The sequence below is a fragment of the Mauremys reevesii genome, linkage group 20 (assembly GCF_016161935.1).
Source record: "Mauremys reevesii isolate NIE-2019 linkage group 20, ASM1616193v1, whole genome shotgun sequence".
In the NCBI taxonomy this organism is placed as follows: domain Eukaryota; kingdom Metazoa; phylum Chordata; order Testudines; family Geoemydidae; genus Mauremys; species Mauremys reevesii.
The window spans coordinates 7,596,069-7,613,465 of record NC_052642.1 but is presented as its reverse complement, the minus strand read 5'-3'; the positions used below and the strand labels follow the sequence as shown (position 1 = coordinate 7,613,465).

The 17,397-nt window shown below is 44.7% G+C and overlaps 1 protein-coding gene across 7 annotated transcripts in view; it reads left to right on the top strand.

Annotated features, from left to right (window-relative positions):
• The first annotated feature begins 301 nt into the window (after positions 1-301).
• The window catches only part of COL26A1 (collagen type XXVI alpha 1 chain), a 219,361-nt gene continuing 202,265 nt past the window's right edge, over positions 302-17,397 (top strand). Inside the window, exon 1 of one of the 7 annotated variants that reach the window (XM_039508080.1) lies at positions 302-938. In XM_039508080.1, coding sequence (XP_039364014.1) covers positions 787-938 — 152 coding nt within the window. In that variant the 5' untranslated portion in view covers positions 302-786. The remainder of the gene's footprint in view (positions 939-17,397) is intronic. The other 6 variants (XM_039508081.1, XM_039508079.1, XM_039508084.1 and 3 more) reach the window with 6 other exon arrangements.

Here is a 17,397-nt window from a genome sequence, read left to right as displayed (position 1 = left end):
GTCCAGATGATTAAAGTACAGGAGTGGGTACCCAAACAGAAGTTTGGACGAAGGGCGGTGATCACACATTGTTGGGATCAAGGTGCCAGACCCAGAGTTTTGTGGTTTGCTGTGTGTGTGCGCCCGCGCACTTGTCCTCTGTTTAAGCATCAGAATTTGGGTACTTGGGGACACAAGTTAGCCGGATCTGGGTTTTTGTGATACTGTTGCCAGGAGGGGGGGTTTCGGTGCTAGCTGGGCTTGTTCTCCGCGTAGGCAGTGAAAATGTGAGGGGTCGGGTACAAAGATAATCAGGCTCTGGCCAGGTCCAAGTGGATCCATCTGTTCCCTCTTTCCCTTGCAAGGCTCAATTTCACCGCGATCCTCAGCACCTGTGTGCGTGTTGAGCCGAGCCCCGCCGCCGCCTCTCACACGGGAAGCGCCGGAGCTGGGGGGGGTCCCTGGCCACGTCTTCGAAGGGTTAATGGAGAAACCCCACGCCCCCTTTGACGGAACTGAACCAACCTCACCAAATTTGAAAAGGCATCCGGAGCTGCGTGTGCGCCCCGGGCTCACCGAGCCAGCGCCGGACAAGGGGTGCCCCTTGCTATGGGAGCCGCCGCCGCCGCCGCCAGGGCTTAGCTTGCAGGGAGGACTCCACTCCCCTTTAAAAGCCAGGAGCACAAAGCGATCGGTGCCCTGCGGGAAGATCCTGCCCCTAGAATCCCAAATTCTCTCCTCTAGTCGCATGTCACCGTGCCTCCAGCCAGCCTCTTGGTGCAGTGTGGTTTCAGCGCGAGTGTAAAGATGAAACGGGCTCTTTTCTCGCTCTGGTGCTGCTGTTTCTATGGATGTACAGTGGGGACCGGTTTCCTCTACCAATTCCCAGCCTCAACTCTGCAGCACAACTACCCCGAGCAGAGCTCAGGATCTCCGGGCAGCGGATTCGCAAACCGCCGGTGAGTAAAATCCAGTCGGTCTCTTCCAGCATCCGGCCCGGTGGCTTTTGCCTCGTCCCCTACTCAGCAGCAGGGGTGTAGCAATGGCCACTTCCATAGAGGGTGCAGCAGCCCCCTTCTCTCTACCCGTGAAATGTGAGCCCCGTTGAATGGAAACTTTCCCCGGGAACTGTAACCGCTACAGCGGGGATTTTTATAAGGCTGGCACAAGAGTCCCATTGACATCAGCATGTCTGTGGCTGTACCTAAGGGATTATCTTCCCCTCCTGCTGGTCAGTTTAAAAAAAACCGCTGCTTTTGGTGGCTTCCCCAGCAAGCTGATGAATTGGAAGTAGAGAGTAGAAACTCTGGTGTTTAAAAAAAACTTTTCCCCGCCCATCCCAGAGGGAGCCCACGAGGTTCCTCTCCTAGTCACTGGAGACCCGAGAAGCGGAGCATTTAGTTGATCTGATCAACGTCATTCAACATGTACCAGAAAAGCCCAGTTCTTGTTAAAATCAGCCCTGCTAAACGGCCCAAAGAGACAAGGTTTAAATGGCCAAGGAAAACAGGAGATTCTCTAGGGCTAACTTCACTCATCCTGTCCTGCAAAAGCGCATTGTGCATTTTTATGCAACCTAAGCAGTGTCATATCTGTGGGAATCCATTAGCCTTTGTTTACGAACCCCTAATTAAATTGAGGACTTAATCACTGTCAGTAAGACTCCCTGCCTTCCTCAAACCGGGTATTATGGTTTCATTCGGAATTCCCCAACCCCGAAAGGGTTTGGACCCAACCACAATCTTCTGATCTCCCCAGACTGCGTCCACTAGGCTACGCAGAACCTTCGCTTTGAAAACGACTGAAATGTAACATGCTTTGCCAGTAGAGGGAACCATTATAGTCCAGGGAATGCAACTAAAGGTTGTTCAGCTCAACAAAGAAAAAAACCTAATTACAGGTTTTATTCAAGGGCTACAGCGTTCAAAAGGGAACCAGGCTCCGGTAAAATCAGTTTCACACGAATTTAATGTAAATCACCCTTAATTTATTACGACTTGCTGCTTTAACAGAGAAAACAATTTAGATTTGTGTTCCCCCTCCCCCTTTCTCCCTGAACTCCTCTAGAAGTAAAACAGCTGTTCAAATGAATGAGGAGCTCTGCATGGTAACACAAAGGGGCTTAGGAGTCTTTCAAAAGTATCTTGATTTTTAAATCACTTTTTAAAATTCACTGTTGTATCTATTAACCCCTTAAAATCAGAGCGTGAGTGGTAAACACTCCGCAATTGTGAACCCTGCTTTTCTCTTTGCTGTGCCAGTGCAAATCCCTAGTGGATGAGTTAACACCGGTGTAGAAAGGAGCTCATACCAGTGTTGTTTATCCTGGTTTTAAAGCAGGGTAGACTGCACCAGTGCAACAGTGTCTCTATATATTATAGGTTTGCATCAGTGCCCCCCCTCCCACCTCCAAAAGTGTTAACACACATGACTGTCAGCATGTCAGGGCAGGGAACATGTCTTACTCTGTGTTTGTAAATGTAAAATTACGGGACTAATATAATATAAAATTATGGAACTAATGTAAGAGACATGTTGCTCCACAACATGACTCTCTAATATCCTAGGACCAACACAACTGTAACTACACTGCATAGAACTAATATACATGTTTCTTAATAATGTTATGTGGGACTTTCCAGAAATGGAAATTTTTACACTTCAAAATGCGTTCCTGTTGGAAATAGGAACAGAGAGTCACAATATGAAACGGTTTCATGCATTAAAAAAGTTTCAAATCTGAAATGTCAATTCATTTTGATCAGGGAAAAAAGTGGGATTTTTTTCTTGACACTTTGAAATTAGACTTCTCATTTAGCATCTCCCTTTTGGAAAATAACTCTCTTGTTGAAATTGACATTGTACTATGGAAAGCATCTGCTCAGACAAAACTAACTTTTCCAGTGGGAAAAATTCAAACGATCTCTAATGTTGGGGTTGTTTTGGGAGATGGTTTCTTAATTTAGGTTGGGATAGCTGTAGTCTAGTGGATCAACATGTTGTGGGGATTTGTGATGTAGGTTCATTCCTGATTGTCAACCCATCTATCTGGGTTTTTATAGTGTCCCCATTGCTGTGTTGTCTGAGACCCCCTGAGTCATTCAGCAGTTGGGGTCTCTACTAAGACTGCTACATTTGTGGTGATGTGTTTGTAGTCTGAATGCACAGCTGCTCAGGGACTGGAGTATAGCCCCCAAGAGCCTTGTGCTGAGCAACTGCAGATCCCAGGGACTGCATCTCTCAGGAGTTGGCAAATATCCATCCTGTAGCAAGAACTGTTGGCCACAAACTACTTGGTTTATATTCAAACAGGTAACCAAGCGGTAAAAGGGATCTTTAGCTTATTGCCAAGCAATTGAGCCGCCTTGTGCTAGTTTCCTGTATCAGTACAACAGAACACAGCAACTGTATCCTTCCTCTGACTTTCGTATTCTGTGCTGGGGCTTTGTTATGTGGAAGATGACTCAAATGGTCTAATAAATGTAACTGCGAGAGCATGGAGATGTAGGAAGGGCATTGAAATTCCAGACATTGTTTTTCCTTTTGTTGTTCCACTAAATCATGTTCATTTAGGAAAACTCCTACTGTCTTGGCTTTCTAATTGTTTGATGAATAACTTCCTTCCATGTACATTTCATTCTCCAGCACTAAGGAAAAGGCGTTGGAGCAGCAGAAACATGTACGGGCAGGGGGGAGGAGATGGGGCACTCCTGCTTTTCTGAACTAAAATAATAGGCCTGTTTTGCCTTTTGAATCACCTTTATTTGTTCGTTTTCTGAGAACTGCATTTGTTGGTATTTGAAGCCCACAAATACCAACAAATGGCATTAGCGATTTAAAAACAGCAGTTATAAGAGTAGTGCTGAGTCACTAGATCATAGCCTAAAATAAAGAACAGTACAACATTAAATAATGTGACTGATGCATTGCTCCAGGATTAGATCTGTACAAAAGTGCATGGGAGAAGATCTATTTAGGTTTCAGTTCGACAGCCATTCAAGCATTTGTCCAGGTCTGTCCCTCTTCAGTAAAGCACTCAGGCATGTACGCAATCTGTTCAGTTGGGCCTTGCTAGGGCAAATAAAAAGATAAAAGACGTCTCTTTGGGTCAAACTAGCCTTTCAGAATAGGCAATGGAAAGGTGTCTTAAGTGAGTGTGGTTTATTAGTTGGTGGTGGGGTTTAGTGGTTAGAGTAGGACACCAGGTTCTGGGACTCCTGGGTTCTAGTCCAAGCTCTAGACACATTGTGTGTCTTGGTAAAGACACTTCAACCTTTTTGTTCCTCAGTTTCCCCCATCTGTCAAATAGCCCCTACCTCACGCACAGGGTGTTGTGACAATTAAGGGACTTCCTCTTGAGAGGTGATGAAATCCCCCAACTCTCACTTTTATGTGAGTGGATGGTACTTAGAGCCTCTTCCGCTCAGGCCTGCTGTTTGGGTTGAGCTTCTGGGATAAAGGTGCTAGGCAGTGTGTGTCTGGATTGTATGAAGCATCTATCTATCAATACAGCACTAAATTTTACAACACCTAACTAGGCCTCGGTTGCTAGTTTTGTCTCTAAAATCTCAAATCTGATCTAATAAGCAGGAACTATGTTTTACTACAAATTTACACAGTGCCTTGCACAGTGGAGCCATCATCTGATTTAGGGCCTTTAGGTGCCACTATAAACTGAAGTTGATGGTTGTGGTTGTTGAATAATGTACTTGAAGTTCTGGCTTGACTGGCTTTTTTTTTTTTTCTACTATTAAAATGAATATACACATAGAAGCAAAGGAATAGAACTAGATGAAGGTGTAACTTGTGCAGTGATCTAGGCCTGAATATCTGAAAGTGGCCACTGATTTTTAGGTGCCTAATGTGAAACACCTTTTGAGCCTACCTTTCAGAGGTGTCAAGCATCCCCCAGCTTTAGAGACGAAGGGAAACAATTATTGTCCTTCTTGAAGGACTTTTCCCGCAGAGGCCCACAGGATGGATGGTGCTGAGTCATCTATCGGAGGCAGCTGTGCGATATTTGGGATAGGAGGATCTCTTTTCCATGTCCTCAGGGTTAGCATTAGACTCTCTGGGGCATAGGGCAGAAACTTAGGAGCCAGAGTCCAATCATATAACAGTTTGCAGGCCCCCTCCTGTCACGTGGGGAGCCAGGCAATTGCCCTGCTTGCTACCCGCTAATGCCAGCCCTGCATGTCCCATAAACTATTGAATGAAACCACGGGGCGTTAGTTGAAAAGGTTTGGGAAGGTCAGTTTGAACAACCTAACAAAGCCAGCTTTCAAAACTCATAGTATTCTACCCCTCAGCAAACTCTTTGAGGGAGGGAGGAGCAGATAATCTATAGGCTGAGCACTGCTCTTACCATCTATAGGCTGCAGCCGGTGTGTGCGTTCTCAGAGAGCTAGACATGACTCAGTTTTGCTGGGGGCAAAAGAATATAGCTGAATAACTGTACTTTTTTTTTTTTTTTTTTTTTTTTAAGTGTAAAGTACCCTGGGCCTGCTACATGCCATCGTATGGAAATGTATATATTCCGTTCTAATCTTGGCTATGCACCATCAGGGCTCCAGTGTGTGTGTATGTAACCAGTTCTTAGCTTCTCCTGCCTCCAGGAGACTGGGTTGAGGAGTTGTTTCTTTGCGATATTCATACCTGATGCTTCTCTACAGAGCCAGCCTTTCATCAGGCTCTCCAAGCATGTCACGAACATTAACAGACTGACTATTGCCTCATGCTGTGAAGTAGGTGAGTAGTACCGGGCATGCATAGAGATTGCAGAACCTTCCTTGTAACACGATCACCTGGTGATTCTGTGGCAGGCCCTGGGGTAGAACCCAGATCTTCAGAGTCCCATTCTTGTGCGCTTGAGCCCTCGAGCTGTTCTTTTACGTGCAGGCAGGGAGAGAGGAACCTTGGGCTTGGTGTCTTTCTTTCTGAATGGGGTCACAAGAATGTCACAAGAAGGATACTATAGAAATGAGCCATTAATAAGAGGGAAACAGAACTAACCAAGTTACAGGAGCAGCAGAATTAATAACTTTGGGAAGGGCTATAGTGTAGGATATTATGATGTTTCAATAACCCTAAAATAGCTGCTAAATACACATCTGTACAAAATAACTTGTATCTCTGTTGCTATGATATTGTATCTCTGTTGGTATGATATTTTCACCTGTTGTGGAAATCTTTTTGGGGACTGAGTAGATAATGTTGAAGTTTACTTGATCCTGGGGTGTCTGTGATTGTTCATCCCTGGTCCAAACCCCTGGCAGTTCATGTCATTACACTAGGAAGGAACTTGGTTCATTGTTTCTTCTCATGTGAAGAAACTGTAGGCTGGATTCTGTGAACAGGGAGAGGGAGGTATAAGAACAGGGCATACAGGGCTGCTCCACACCATACGGGTGGTAGGTGATTGTCTATTCCAAGCATCTGGTTATCTGTGGGATAGCACACTGGCTTTACTTCATCTTGGGCAGTAGGAACTGACTCCCCTCTCACTTCATAAAATGGCCCCATGGAGTCTTATTTAGATTCTGAGACTAGATGCTGAGCCCCTCAGTAGTTGCTCTGTCTTTTCTTTACCTCCAGTCCTGCCTCTTGCATCGCCCTTGTGAGGTGCAGGGATGGAGTCATTTGGTCAGCGTGTGACACAGGAACCTATCTGCTGTCCTTTGCTCATAATACCATCTGCTGCTTCTCTCTGCCCCCTCCCAGTGAGTGCTGAGCACTCTTCAGGATTGTGTTCCTATGTCTGTTCAAGGAGCTGGTGCTGAGATTCTTCAGCTTGGTTGAATTGCTTTTCTTAATCATGAAAGGCTAACGAGCAAGACAGCTGCTTGTGGAAGCAGCTAACAATGTCATTTGCCCAAGGAATCTGTTCTGGTGACATAATGTCTCTAAGCTGGGTTTTCCATTGGTCTGGTGTCATGTTGCTTGGTAGCCTGGTTGTATGTAGTGACTCTGAAAGGCAGGGCAGAAGTTGGTCTTCGTTGCATGCTATTCAGTCCTTATTAAACTCAGATGTTTCTAACTCTTTCCTCTCGTTGTTCTAAATGCAGCAGGGTCATGACCCTGACCCAGGTCAGTTTAGCTCTTCTGTGTGAAAATCCAAACTTTTTTGAAGGTTTAGTTGGTGACAATGCTGCTGGGTTCTACTTCTTGGGAGTGGATGTGTGATGGACTCCCAGCTGTGCCTGTCTCTCTCTTTGGGGAAGATGGTTCCTTTCCTGTTTGGCACAGGTGATCTTGACTTTTTTCAGAGCATATCAGCTGCTGAGACTCTTGTTCAGTTTCCTCTGGAATCGCAGTCCCCCTTCCCTGCTCTCCAAGAGTTGTTCTGCTCTAGGTCTTTTTTTAAGGCCAGTTGTCTTGGTTGCTTGTGCTTGGCTTGGCTTCATTCAAGGTATAGTTTGAGTCTTAGTCAGTTATTTTAACTCTTATACTTAGCTTAGATAGAGGAAAGCTAAGAATATGGTCTCCATCTGTGTGTTAAGGTGGCTATGGCACAGTAGTTCTGATCTCTTGAAAATCTGCCCCTTAAAGAATGCTTGGCACTCAAGAACATTGGAGAGCTCTTGTCACCCAGTACTGCATATCTCTGGGCAAATATTACTTAGCTGGCGGTCACTGCGGCTTCCTTGAGGGAATCTTTACACTGTTTTAACAAATTTAAGGCTGACATTGCAGGGACCCTGTGAACTGAGCTGTCAGCTTGTCTGACACTGACAACGCAGGGGGAAAACCTGATACAGTTAGGCATCAGTGTTTCAACATGGAAAACTCCACTAACCTAGACACTAAGGAGGAGGGAGTTAAATTCCTTGGTTAACCTAATCTCAAATACATTTTTTAGTCTCTAAGGTGCCACAAGTATTCCTGTTCTTTTTGCTAATCTCAGTATTTTGTTTTAACATGCAGTACTGCTAAAGTCTAAGAACACGGCTTAATTTGTGCCAGAGTTGAGCCCTGGCACCTCTAGGCTTGGCAGTTCTTAGCCCTGGACCTCTGGACTTGATGCATCCGTTGTGAAAGTTAAAAAAAATTGCTTGAGCCCTGGCCTCGGCACCTCTTTCATTACAAATGAAGCACTGTCTAAGGGCATTGTGACAATGTCTAGTTGGCCAAATTACCTTGGTTTTTGTGAATGGCAAAGGAGTTTGGATTTTCACACAACAGCTAAACTGACCTGAGTCTTTTTTGCCATTTATCCAGTCAACTAGGTGATCAATGAGACTTCACTTTTTTTTTTCTGCCCATTGGTGGATAATGGACTCTCATAAATATCCAACACAGTGGCTGTCACAGAAGTCTGGGAATCAGGATTTCCCCTCAGTCTTGGTTACCCCATATATACAATTGGAATCCTTCACTCTAGGCGTGGCTATGAGGGTTAGTTCATTTAGGTGTCATAAGATTGTTGGCTGGAAGCCACTGGGGGGTGGGTGGGTGTGTGTGTGTAATAAATAAATTCTATGGTATAATTAATATATTAAACTGTTTCTAGAATAGGTGTCAGCATACTCCTTGTTCCCGTTCCTCCATCTGTGCCTGGCAAATTGGAGGACTTGTGGGGGAACCTCTTTTTCTTTCCTCCTTAGTCTCTTGATGTGGTTTATATTGTGGGAGTTAGTCTTTCCATCTGACCTATGCACAGAAGGCTTCAGTTAGTAGGTCAAGCAGAGAGATCCAGCGGAGAAAGAGGAGAAAAACCAGGAGATGCTGACTGGGAAGGACTCTGGCTGGAGTGATCCAGGGAAGCGGATGGCACAGTGGAATTTCTCCCAGCTGCGGAAGTGGTACAGAAGCATGAGAACCAGTGTGAGTTGTGGCAATTCTTCTAAAGTCTATCATGCACCTGGGAAACCTCTGTGTGTTACATGCTGATGGAAGTTGACTCTTGGCAGCAGAGTGCTGAGTGAAAGGGTATCACCTTTGCATTAAAGTGTGCCGCAAAATGATACGCAGTCCTGCATTGGCTGCCTTAGTTGAATCTGGAACAAATGAGAATTAGTTTTGGTATGTGGAGCCATGTGAAATCAAGCATATTTTTGCAAAGTTCCCTTGTGTTGTAACTTTTGGGGGTGGGGGGGAATGAGCACATATGGGGCAATTTGGTCTGGCAGGACGTTAGAGTACTTGACCACGTGCTGCTGTAAATTAACATAACTTGCAACAAAATATAGTCTCACCATAATGTATTGCAGTATGCGGCCTGGCATTGCAGCCAATCAGGTTAAACTGAATTGCAATGCATTGTCTCACTGTCTTGTGGGCTCATGTTACTGTAAATCACTAATGTATATCAAACAGTACTTTTCTATAACTCTAATGGATTTGCACTTAGAGTTAGACTTGTAACCCTACAGATATATTTCGGAATGACTATACAGCCCAAATATTTTGGTTCTGTTAGTATAATTAAAAAGCCTGCTAAAATCTCTTCTGAAGATCTGCAAAGGGCAGACCCATTGGAAGTTGTCACAAACTACAGCAACATTTCGATTGCTTGGGTAAAACCCTTTGCAACAATCAAAGACACTCTAATTACAACTGTGAGCCCATTCCAAGTGGTTATTGGCATCTGTGAGGCTTTCAAAGCAGCTCCTAGATATGACCATACAATTTGGCTGAAGTTTGATTTCCAGCTCAAAGGTGACTGTCGAAGAGCTGACTTTTCTAATGGGAAGGTGGAAATGCTGTAGGAAAAGAACTTGGATACATCCTAGCTTCTCTCTGAATGCCAGTCCATGAGCTGAAAACAACCAGAAGCCAAGCTGCTAGGTACCAAACGCTTCTGCTAACTTGTAGATTAGGCCAGCCTGAGAATTTGATGTCTTTAACTTTGGTTTATGTATTTGCTCTGCATCTGAGTTTTCATCCTGTGGGTTCAGGAGCCAAAATCCACTTTGAGGGGGGGCATTTACATTAGCTGTGCTGTACCTGATGTTGGAAATTAAACACTAGCATTTGGTTTGAATTCCATGTTCCCCACATTGTTTATGAGGCTAGTGCTAACAGAGAGCCACAGGAACTGATTATGTTAAAAGAAAGAAAAACCTCTTTCCGCCTGCACCTGTTCTCAGTTTTTGTTTGGCCAAGCTTTATTCTATTATGCTTCTACGTATGGGGTCTGCACTATATGATGGGGGGCAGGGAAGAGACGTTTCCCATTTAAGTTCATCGCATTTGTTACAGCGTAGGCTGTAACACAGCCTATCACAACCACTAATTTATGTTCAACACTAATATTCCTTAGTGACAAATACTAACTCGGGTGTTCTGCAGTTTCAGTTGGGTATGGCAGGCTTACTCTTTTTTTTTTTTTTTTTTCCTTTCCTAAACTGCTTGTAGTATTGCTTTGAGCTGTTAAATGGCTGCTCTGTTTGCCATAGAGGTTGCTGCATTTTGCTTCACTCACTATATTCCATGCAAAAAACAACCTCCAAAAACCTACATGAAAAGACTATTAAGATTTTAAGTGAAGTATTCAAAAGTCAGCAAACAGCATGGCTACGTTTTCATGTGCAACCTTATCAAAAACATAGACTATCATAGAATATAGAGGTTGGAAGGGACCTCAGGAGGTCATCTAGTCCAACCCCCTGCTCAAAGCAGGACCAAACCCAGCTAAATCAAATCTCTGGCCTTGTGCAGCATAGTCTTTAACATGATAGCATGTTATTTCAGAAGGGCCCTGGCTCATTCAGCATGTTGAATGGATCATGCACAGTAAACAGGGCCAGCTTCAGGCACCAGCACAGCAAGCAGGTGCTTGGGGCGGCCAATGGAAAGAGGTGGCACGTCCGGCTCTTCGGCGGTGGGTCCCTCAGTCCCGCTCAGAGGGAAGGACCTGCTGCTGAAAAACGAAGTGGCAGCAGTAAAGCTGCCGCTGAATTGCTGCAGATCATGCTCTTCTCCCCCTCCCCCACTGCTTGGGGCAGCAAAAACACTGGAGTAAATGAGGCAAGGGTGTGACATTTTAAAAACAAACCAGTGGCAAGGCAAAGTGAAGTGGAAGGGTGCACAAAGAAAAAATGACTACTTGGCAATCAATGTTAAAATCCAAACTAACTTATTAAAATTCTGTTCTCCTCGCTGTTAAATGAGAGCCCTCATCTCACTCACTGTACACGGTCAAGGCTATTCACTGAAGACTGAATTCTGATTTCAGATACATCCAACTTGAAATAAATCCACTGACTTGAATGGATTTACTCTAGATTTACAACAGGTGCAATTGCAACTAGTATTTGGCCCAGAATGAGACCTGGATCTCACCCTGCCTCTTTCAGCGTACGTTGTGTCCAGCCAGCCCACAGACTGAGATGGTTTTCTGTGGCAATAACTGTATATGATCGTACAGCTGCACCGAGAGGCAGAACTGAGGGTTGTCTCTGCAGCCTTTACTTGGACACGTCCTGCAATTTGAATGCTTCACTTTGCAACCTTAATCTTCTTTTAACTTAGTTGTTTTATATGGAATTGCCTGCTGGTTTTTTTTTAAAAAAAAACATGCAAACTTGAATTCATTATTTGCTAATGCAAAAAAGCAGTCTAAAAATAAAAAAACGTAAAGGGTTTTTTCCACCTTACGATAGCCCACTGAGTAAGGCAGGGATTCTCTGCTCCACTGCCCTACTTCAACCACTAGTGCCACCTCTTTGGCTCCTTGTTTTTTCCCCTCCCCATCCAGTTGATCACATGAACAATCGGGAGATGTTTCAAAACAGTGTTTTAAAAAAAAAAATCTTCTGTGCATGCAGTGGCTACATATTTTTCAACTGTTATCATTGGCCAAATGAAACTCCGTTTCCACCGGATCTCCTTCCTAAAGACTGACTTCCTCACGCAAACCACTGAGGAACTCGAGCTGTTTACAAAATTATTCCCCCCCCCTTAAAATAGTGGAAAAGGTGGGATATTTTGTTTTTACTCTCTCCTTTCTCAAATGTCTGAACTGGGTTTGCTGCTTTTGTTTGTTTTTGTTTTTAAAAATCACCATTGGCCAGAAACCTGGACTGGAAAATTTCATCCCAATAGGTTGAAAGTTTTTGGAAGCCTATAATCTGAAAAGGCTCGCTAAGAGCTGCAATTAAAGGCCTCATCTGTAACTATCCCAACACCCTCCAGCTATAGGGGATGGATTCTATTTTATTCCCATTCACACCAGGGTAAGGGAGTCCACGGATGTCAAGCGTTATGTTGGTATAAATGAAAGGAGACTCAAGCCCTTAATATACAGTATAACTCTGCATCTGATAGCTTGGTAGAAGGGTTTTACTGGCTTGAGTTTGGGACTGCTGTAGGTCAGCCCCTCTGAATGCAATTTTGGGTGGAATTCTAACCAATGCAGTATCCAAGCATGAGAGCAGGACTACGCTGTACACAGAGAGGTGAGAAGTGGGCGGCTGGTGGGGTACAGCCACATATGCATCTAATTACTGACAAGTACAAAGGAAGTTGTCGTAATTGCATTACAGTTACATGGCGTTTTGATTGAGGTTTTTTTCTCGCTGTGGATAAAGGGCTAAATCTTTATTAAAATCACATTCGTAACTCAGTGGCTACTAGACCGCACTGCTTCATTAAAACGGGGTCCTGGAATGAAGTACTCGTGTGAGAAAGAAAGAGATGGAGTCTCCTAGCCTTCCTCACTGGAGCGGGGACACGGTTGCAAAGGGTGTTGCCGTGATTACTGCAGTAATGTTGCTGCTGTTTGAAAGCAGCCGCTCTTGCCACTAGAAATGGCTTAACCTCAGTTACAGAAACAGCCGTCCAGTTCTTTATAGCCGCTCCCCTACTCGGAGTTCTCTGAATACTCTGCAGAATGTGGCCCTTGACTTGGTTCAAAACGACGACCGTTCTGTCAGAGTGCAAAACTCTGCTCTGATCCTACAACAGGTTGCAACCCTGATACTCCTGTTTCCCTGCACGTGAAACTCCCCTGGGTGTGAGTGGAACAAAACTTGTCTTTTGCCAAATTATTACTGTAGCACCTACGATCCCCACTCATGCACTAAGACCCCACTGTGCTGGATGCTGCACAAGCACAGAATAAAAAGATGGTCCCTGCCTGCAATGATGATTAAGCTAAGTAGTAAATGATGCATAGCTCTAGCGTCTCAAGAGTGGCTAGTGATTTTGGGTGCCCAATTTAAGATGCCTACAGGGACCTGATTGTTCAGAGGGGGTGTTCAGCTCTTACTTCACAGGGTCCAATGTTAGAATCTGAAGTTAAGCACCGACAACACTAGTCACTTCTGGAAAATTTAGGTAACACTGTCTGCCGACAAGAGCGGGAGACTGGGTGTCAGAGCTGGGTTCCATTCCTGGCTGTGCAGCAAATTTACTGTGCTGTTTGGGCAAGTTAATTCCCTGCCTCAGTTTTCACCGCCTGGAGAAAAGTACTTCTCATGACTTTTGCAGGGCTTAATTTATTAACATATATGTAAGCCACGCCCACCCAAAGATGGTGCTCTGTGTCCTCTCTTGCTGTTTCGTCCACATATAGAGAGAGACTCAGATTGTTAGTCTTGGCTAAGAGAGCTTGGCAGTCTTTTAGCTTGGCAGTAGAGGCTCATGCTTTTAGATTCAAAAGTCACAGGTTCAGTCCCTTCTGCTGATGGTTGACTCAGGGGTGCTGTATTTGTCTCCATGCTTTATTAATCTTATAGCAATGCAAAGTATTAATTGTTATAGTCATCACAGCAACTGGCAGGTCACTGAAGTGTCCCTTGCACTAGTTTGGGATCTGGCTACATTTTGGGCCATCTGAACTTTGTAAGCAGGGAGCATTATGACAAAGGTTCTGAATATTCATTTGAATTTTACAATACATCCTTGCTGGAGTTTATTAATTTTCCCTCTTCGCTTGACTCATTGCAAGGATTGCACTCTAGGTCATGTCTTGTTTATGAACATGTGCTCAGCCTTCTCCTATAATCAAGACCTTATGATACATTGTAACTAGAGCCGGGTGAACTATGTGTAGCAAACAAAGTATTTGTCGAATGCAGCATTTTTCTGGTTGTGAATTGTCCAGGAGTAGATCTCTGTGTCAATAGACTTGTTTGCTGTTCACTGTTGTTGAACTGTTTTGACGTGACTCTTTGACATGAGCTTTTGATATTCACAAACTAAAATTCCAACTGGTCTGATTAGACACATTGGTCACATGATATATTTTGTCTGCCCTGATTGGACCAGTGAGGGATTTGGCTAGCCCATGCAATGGGTGCCTGCTCCCTGGGCACCTCAGAAACTAGGAATGTGGGGTGGAGAAGGTGGATCTGGCACTCTGTGGTTTGACTGGCCATTCACCCTTTGTGGTGGCATGGGTGGATGTAGGTGTTGCAGACGCTGCTTGAGTGGCACCATGGAACAATACACTGCTCTGCAACCTGGAAGGAGAATTCCTCCCTCCCTTGGTCCCTGAGGAATTCCCCAATCTGCAGCTTGGGGTAGCATTTGGGCTTAATGGCAAATGTAACCCCCTTGCGTGTGTGTGTGCGTTTCTGTCTGTCTGTCCCCATCCTTTGGTGCCTGACCCAAAGAGGGTTCTGGGTCTCTGTTACAGCTTTTACTTACCAAGCCTGGATCCCTAACTCAAGCTATGGAGACTCATGGTTTTAGTTCTGGAGGTCCCTCATTCAGTCCCTGGGATTGGCCAAAATGATGGCTATCATACAAGCGCTGCATATTGATGTGGTTTTAAAGTAGATTGAAGCAGCCAGGAAGCTCTCCCTGGCCCAGTGAGGAAGAGGAGCTGTAGGGGAGCATTGCTACTCAAGCCAGGAAGAGGAGTTACTCTCTCTGCTTTTAGCAGAAGAAAGAGCTGGGCGTCTACCTCCCCTTTCTGGCTATATGTAAAAGTGAGTGTGAATCCTACATAGATCCTCACTCATGTTGCTCAATTTCTCTTTGGTAAGATATGGCCCCACCTCCATCTTGGACTGTTGTGCCACCTGATACAAACCAAACACTATACTGAGTGCTCAACTAAGGTGGCAATGTTTCAAAAGAGGCTGATGATCAGGAATGGTAGAATGAATGGGATTTCAAGCCATTTGTCTTTTGTTAATTCCACCCTGTTTAGGAGAACTGGATTGTACGCACGGATTCACTTTGACATGGAAACTAACCAGTTATTGGTTTCACCAAGCTTCTGAAAGTACTGTCAGGATTTGGCAAATCAATGTGGTGGTAAACTTAATTTAGAGTTCATCTCTATTGCAGCAGCTTAACATAATGTCATGGTCAAAATGAAATAGACAATGGATCTTGCCTGAGGTCTTGCTGCTTTTATTTTGAACCCAAGATGCATGACCTTAAAACAAACAAACACACACACTTGGCTCCTATATGTAGCTCAGTGATGCATTTTCCCCTTCCTTTTGCATCCAGCCTTATTTATTGGGTACCAATATTAGGTGACTCTTGTAAGCTCTCTAAAACTACACACGGAACAGATGCTGCATTTCTTTCAGCAGCAGCCATCTTTAGCCAGGGCTTTTCTGGACCTCAGACCGAGGGCTAATTGGACTCTAATTGCCATGCTAAATGCTTCTGGGTAAGTCACTACATAAAAAGGTGAAAGATCACTTGTTCATTAATCAGCACACGATAAAGTGGATGGAATCCGTCTGGAGGCTGGAGATGGACTTTGTTTTCAGTGTTTAATTTTCTAGCTGTGGTGCAACAGCTCAGAGCTTTCAATATACAATGCCACTAAATGTCTGCCATCTGGTGGGATAATTAGCTCCTTGAAGAATGCAGGTGTGTATGTGAATGCAGGGTGGATGAGATGTATCACTTGGCTGGTGCTATGAAAAACACCAGTGTATTAAGTGCTGGTTAGAAGGCAGCAGGGTTCTCTGTACCACTTGTATTTGATCAAAAGGCCACAATTAAAATGCTTCCTTACATATTTCATACGTACTTTGGAACACTTAAAGATCCTGGTGACAGACAAGGTATTACTAGACTATTCTCCCAAAGCACAGAAAAGGCACTGAATTACTGTGTGGTCAACATTGTTTCTGATGGTGTTAGCAGTGGTGGGAACATTCTGTCATATTTGGAAATCGGGCTTTTCGAATGATTGGGTCATCTCAAGTGCGACACTGTATGCCGAGAATAAAGATTCTTCACCCCAAGCCCTGAGGACTCAATGCGGAGGCAGAAACCCCACAACCGAGGTCTTGCAATGGGTTTTGCGTAGCAAAATGCCCTTTAATGATGTTGCATGGGGACTAGAGGTTACTATTGTGGCCAGTGTCATCTTTGTCCACAGTATGAATCTGTAAAGCACGGCTCAGTATTTTACATTAACACCAAGAACAAGCCGTGTGTATTCTCTAAAGTAGATGTGATATTCTGCCCTTGGGATTTCTATTCTTGGAGCCAGAGCTTTCAAAGCTGAAATACTGTGTGTGTGTGTGCGCGTGTAAATGGCTCTAACTAGTAAGGTGCTGCTTTTTTATAAGACCAAACAACTGGGGAGTCCCAATGCAAATGACTGAATTTTGTTCATTGGGTCAGTTTGTTTACTTGTCCATGAGCTTGGGGGAAGCAATGATTTTACTTTTTTGTTTCGTTCACTATTGTAGTCTAGTTTCTATTCAGAGGTACTTTGTGAATAGGAGTGTGTATGCTGTAGTGCATCTTGACGCCATTCCCTTTACAACCTCACAACAGAGCTCGGCGGTTTTAAACCTCTGCTAAGAAATGGGGAAGAGTCCAATAGTTTTGTGTCTTGCTGATAGGAGAAGCTCTGGCAGGACTCTCCAGTGTAACCTTTCAAGAGGGTTGTGCCAAATGCAATAGCAAAAACTTTAAAATGGGGGCCTAAAGTTTGGTTCCTAGGGCCATATTTAGGCGCTTAAATATGTGACCTGATTTTAGTGGGTGGTTTTATTTAAAAAAAAAAAAAAGCCCAGAGCACCTCATAGCTGCCACTGAGTTTAAGGGTAGTATTAAGGATAATTTTTCTGCATATGCAGGCAAAATATATTCCATAAAATCATACAGCCCCCTTCCAGGGTAAAGTTCCACCACTGAACATGATCTCGATTGGCATAAACAGAGGCATAAGCAGGGGCGGCTCTATGTATTTTGCTGCCCCAAGCACGGCAGGCAGGCGGCTTTCGGCGGCGCGCCTGCGGGAGGTCCCCTGGTAACATAGATTTGGAGGCGCACCTGCGGGAGGTCCGCTGGTAATGCGGATTCGGCGGTGTGCCTGCGGGAGGTCTGCTGTTCCCATGTCTTTGGTGTACCCACCGCCGAAACCGCAGGACTGACAGACCTCCCGCAGGCAAGCCGCCAAAGGCAGCCTGACTTCCGCCCTCACAGCGACCGGCAGGCCACCCCTCTGCAGCTTGCTGCCCCAGGCACATGCTTGGTGCCTGGAACCGC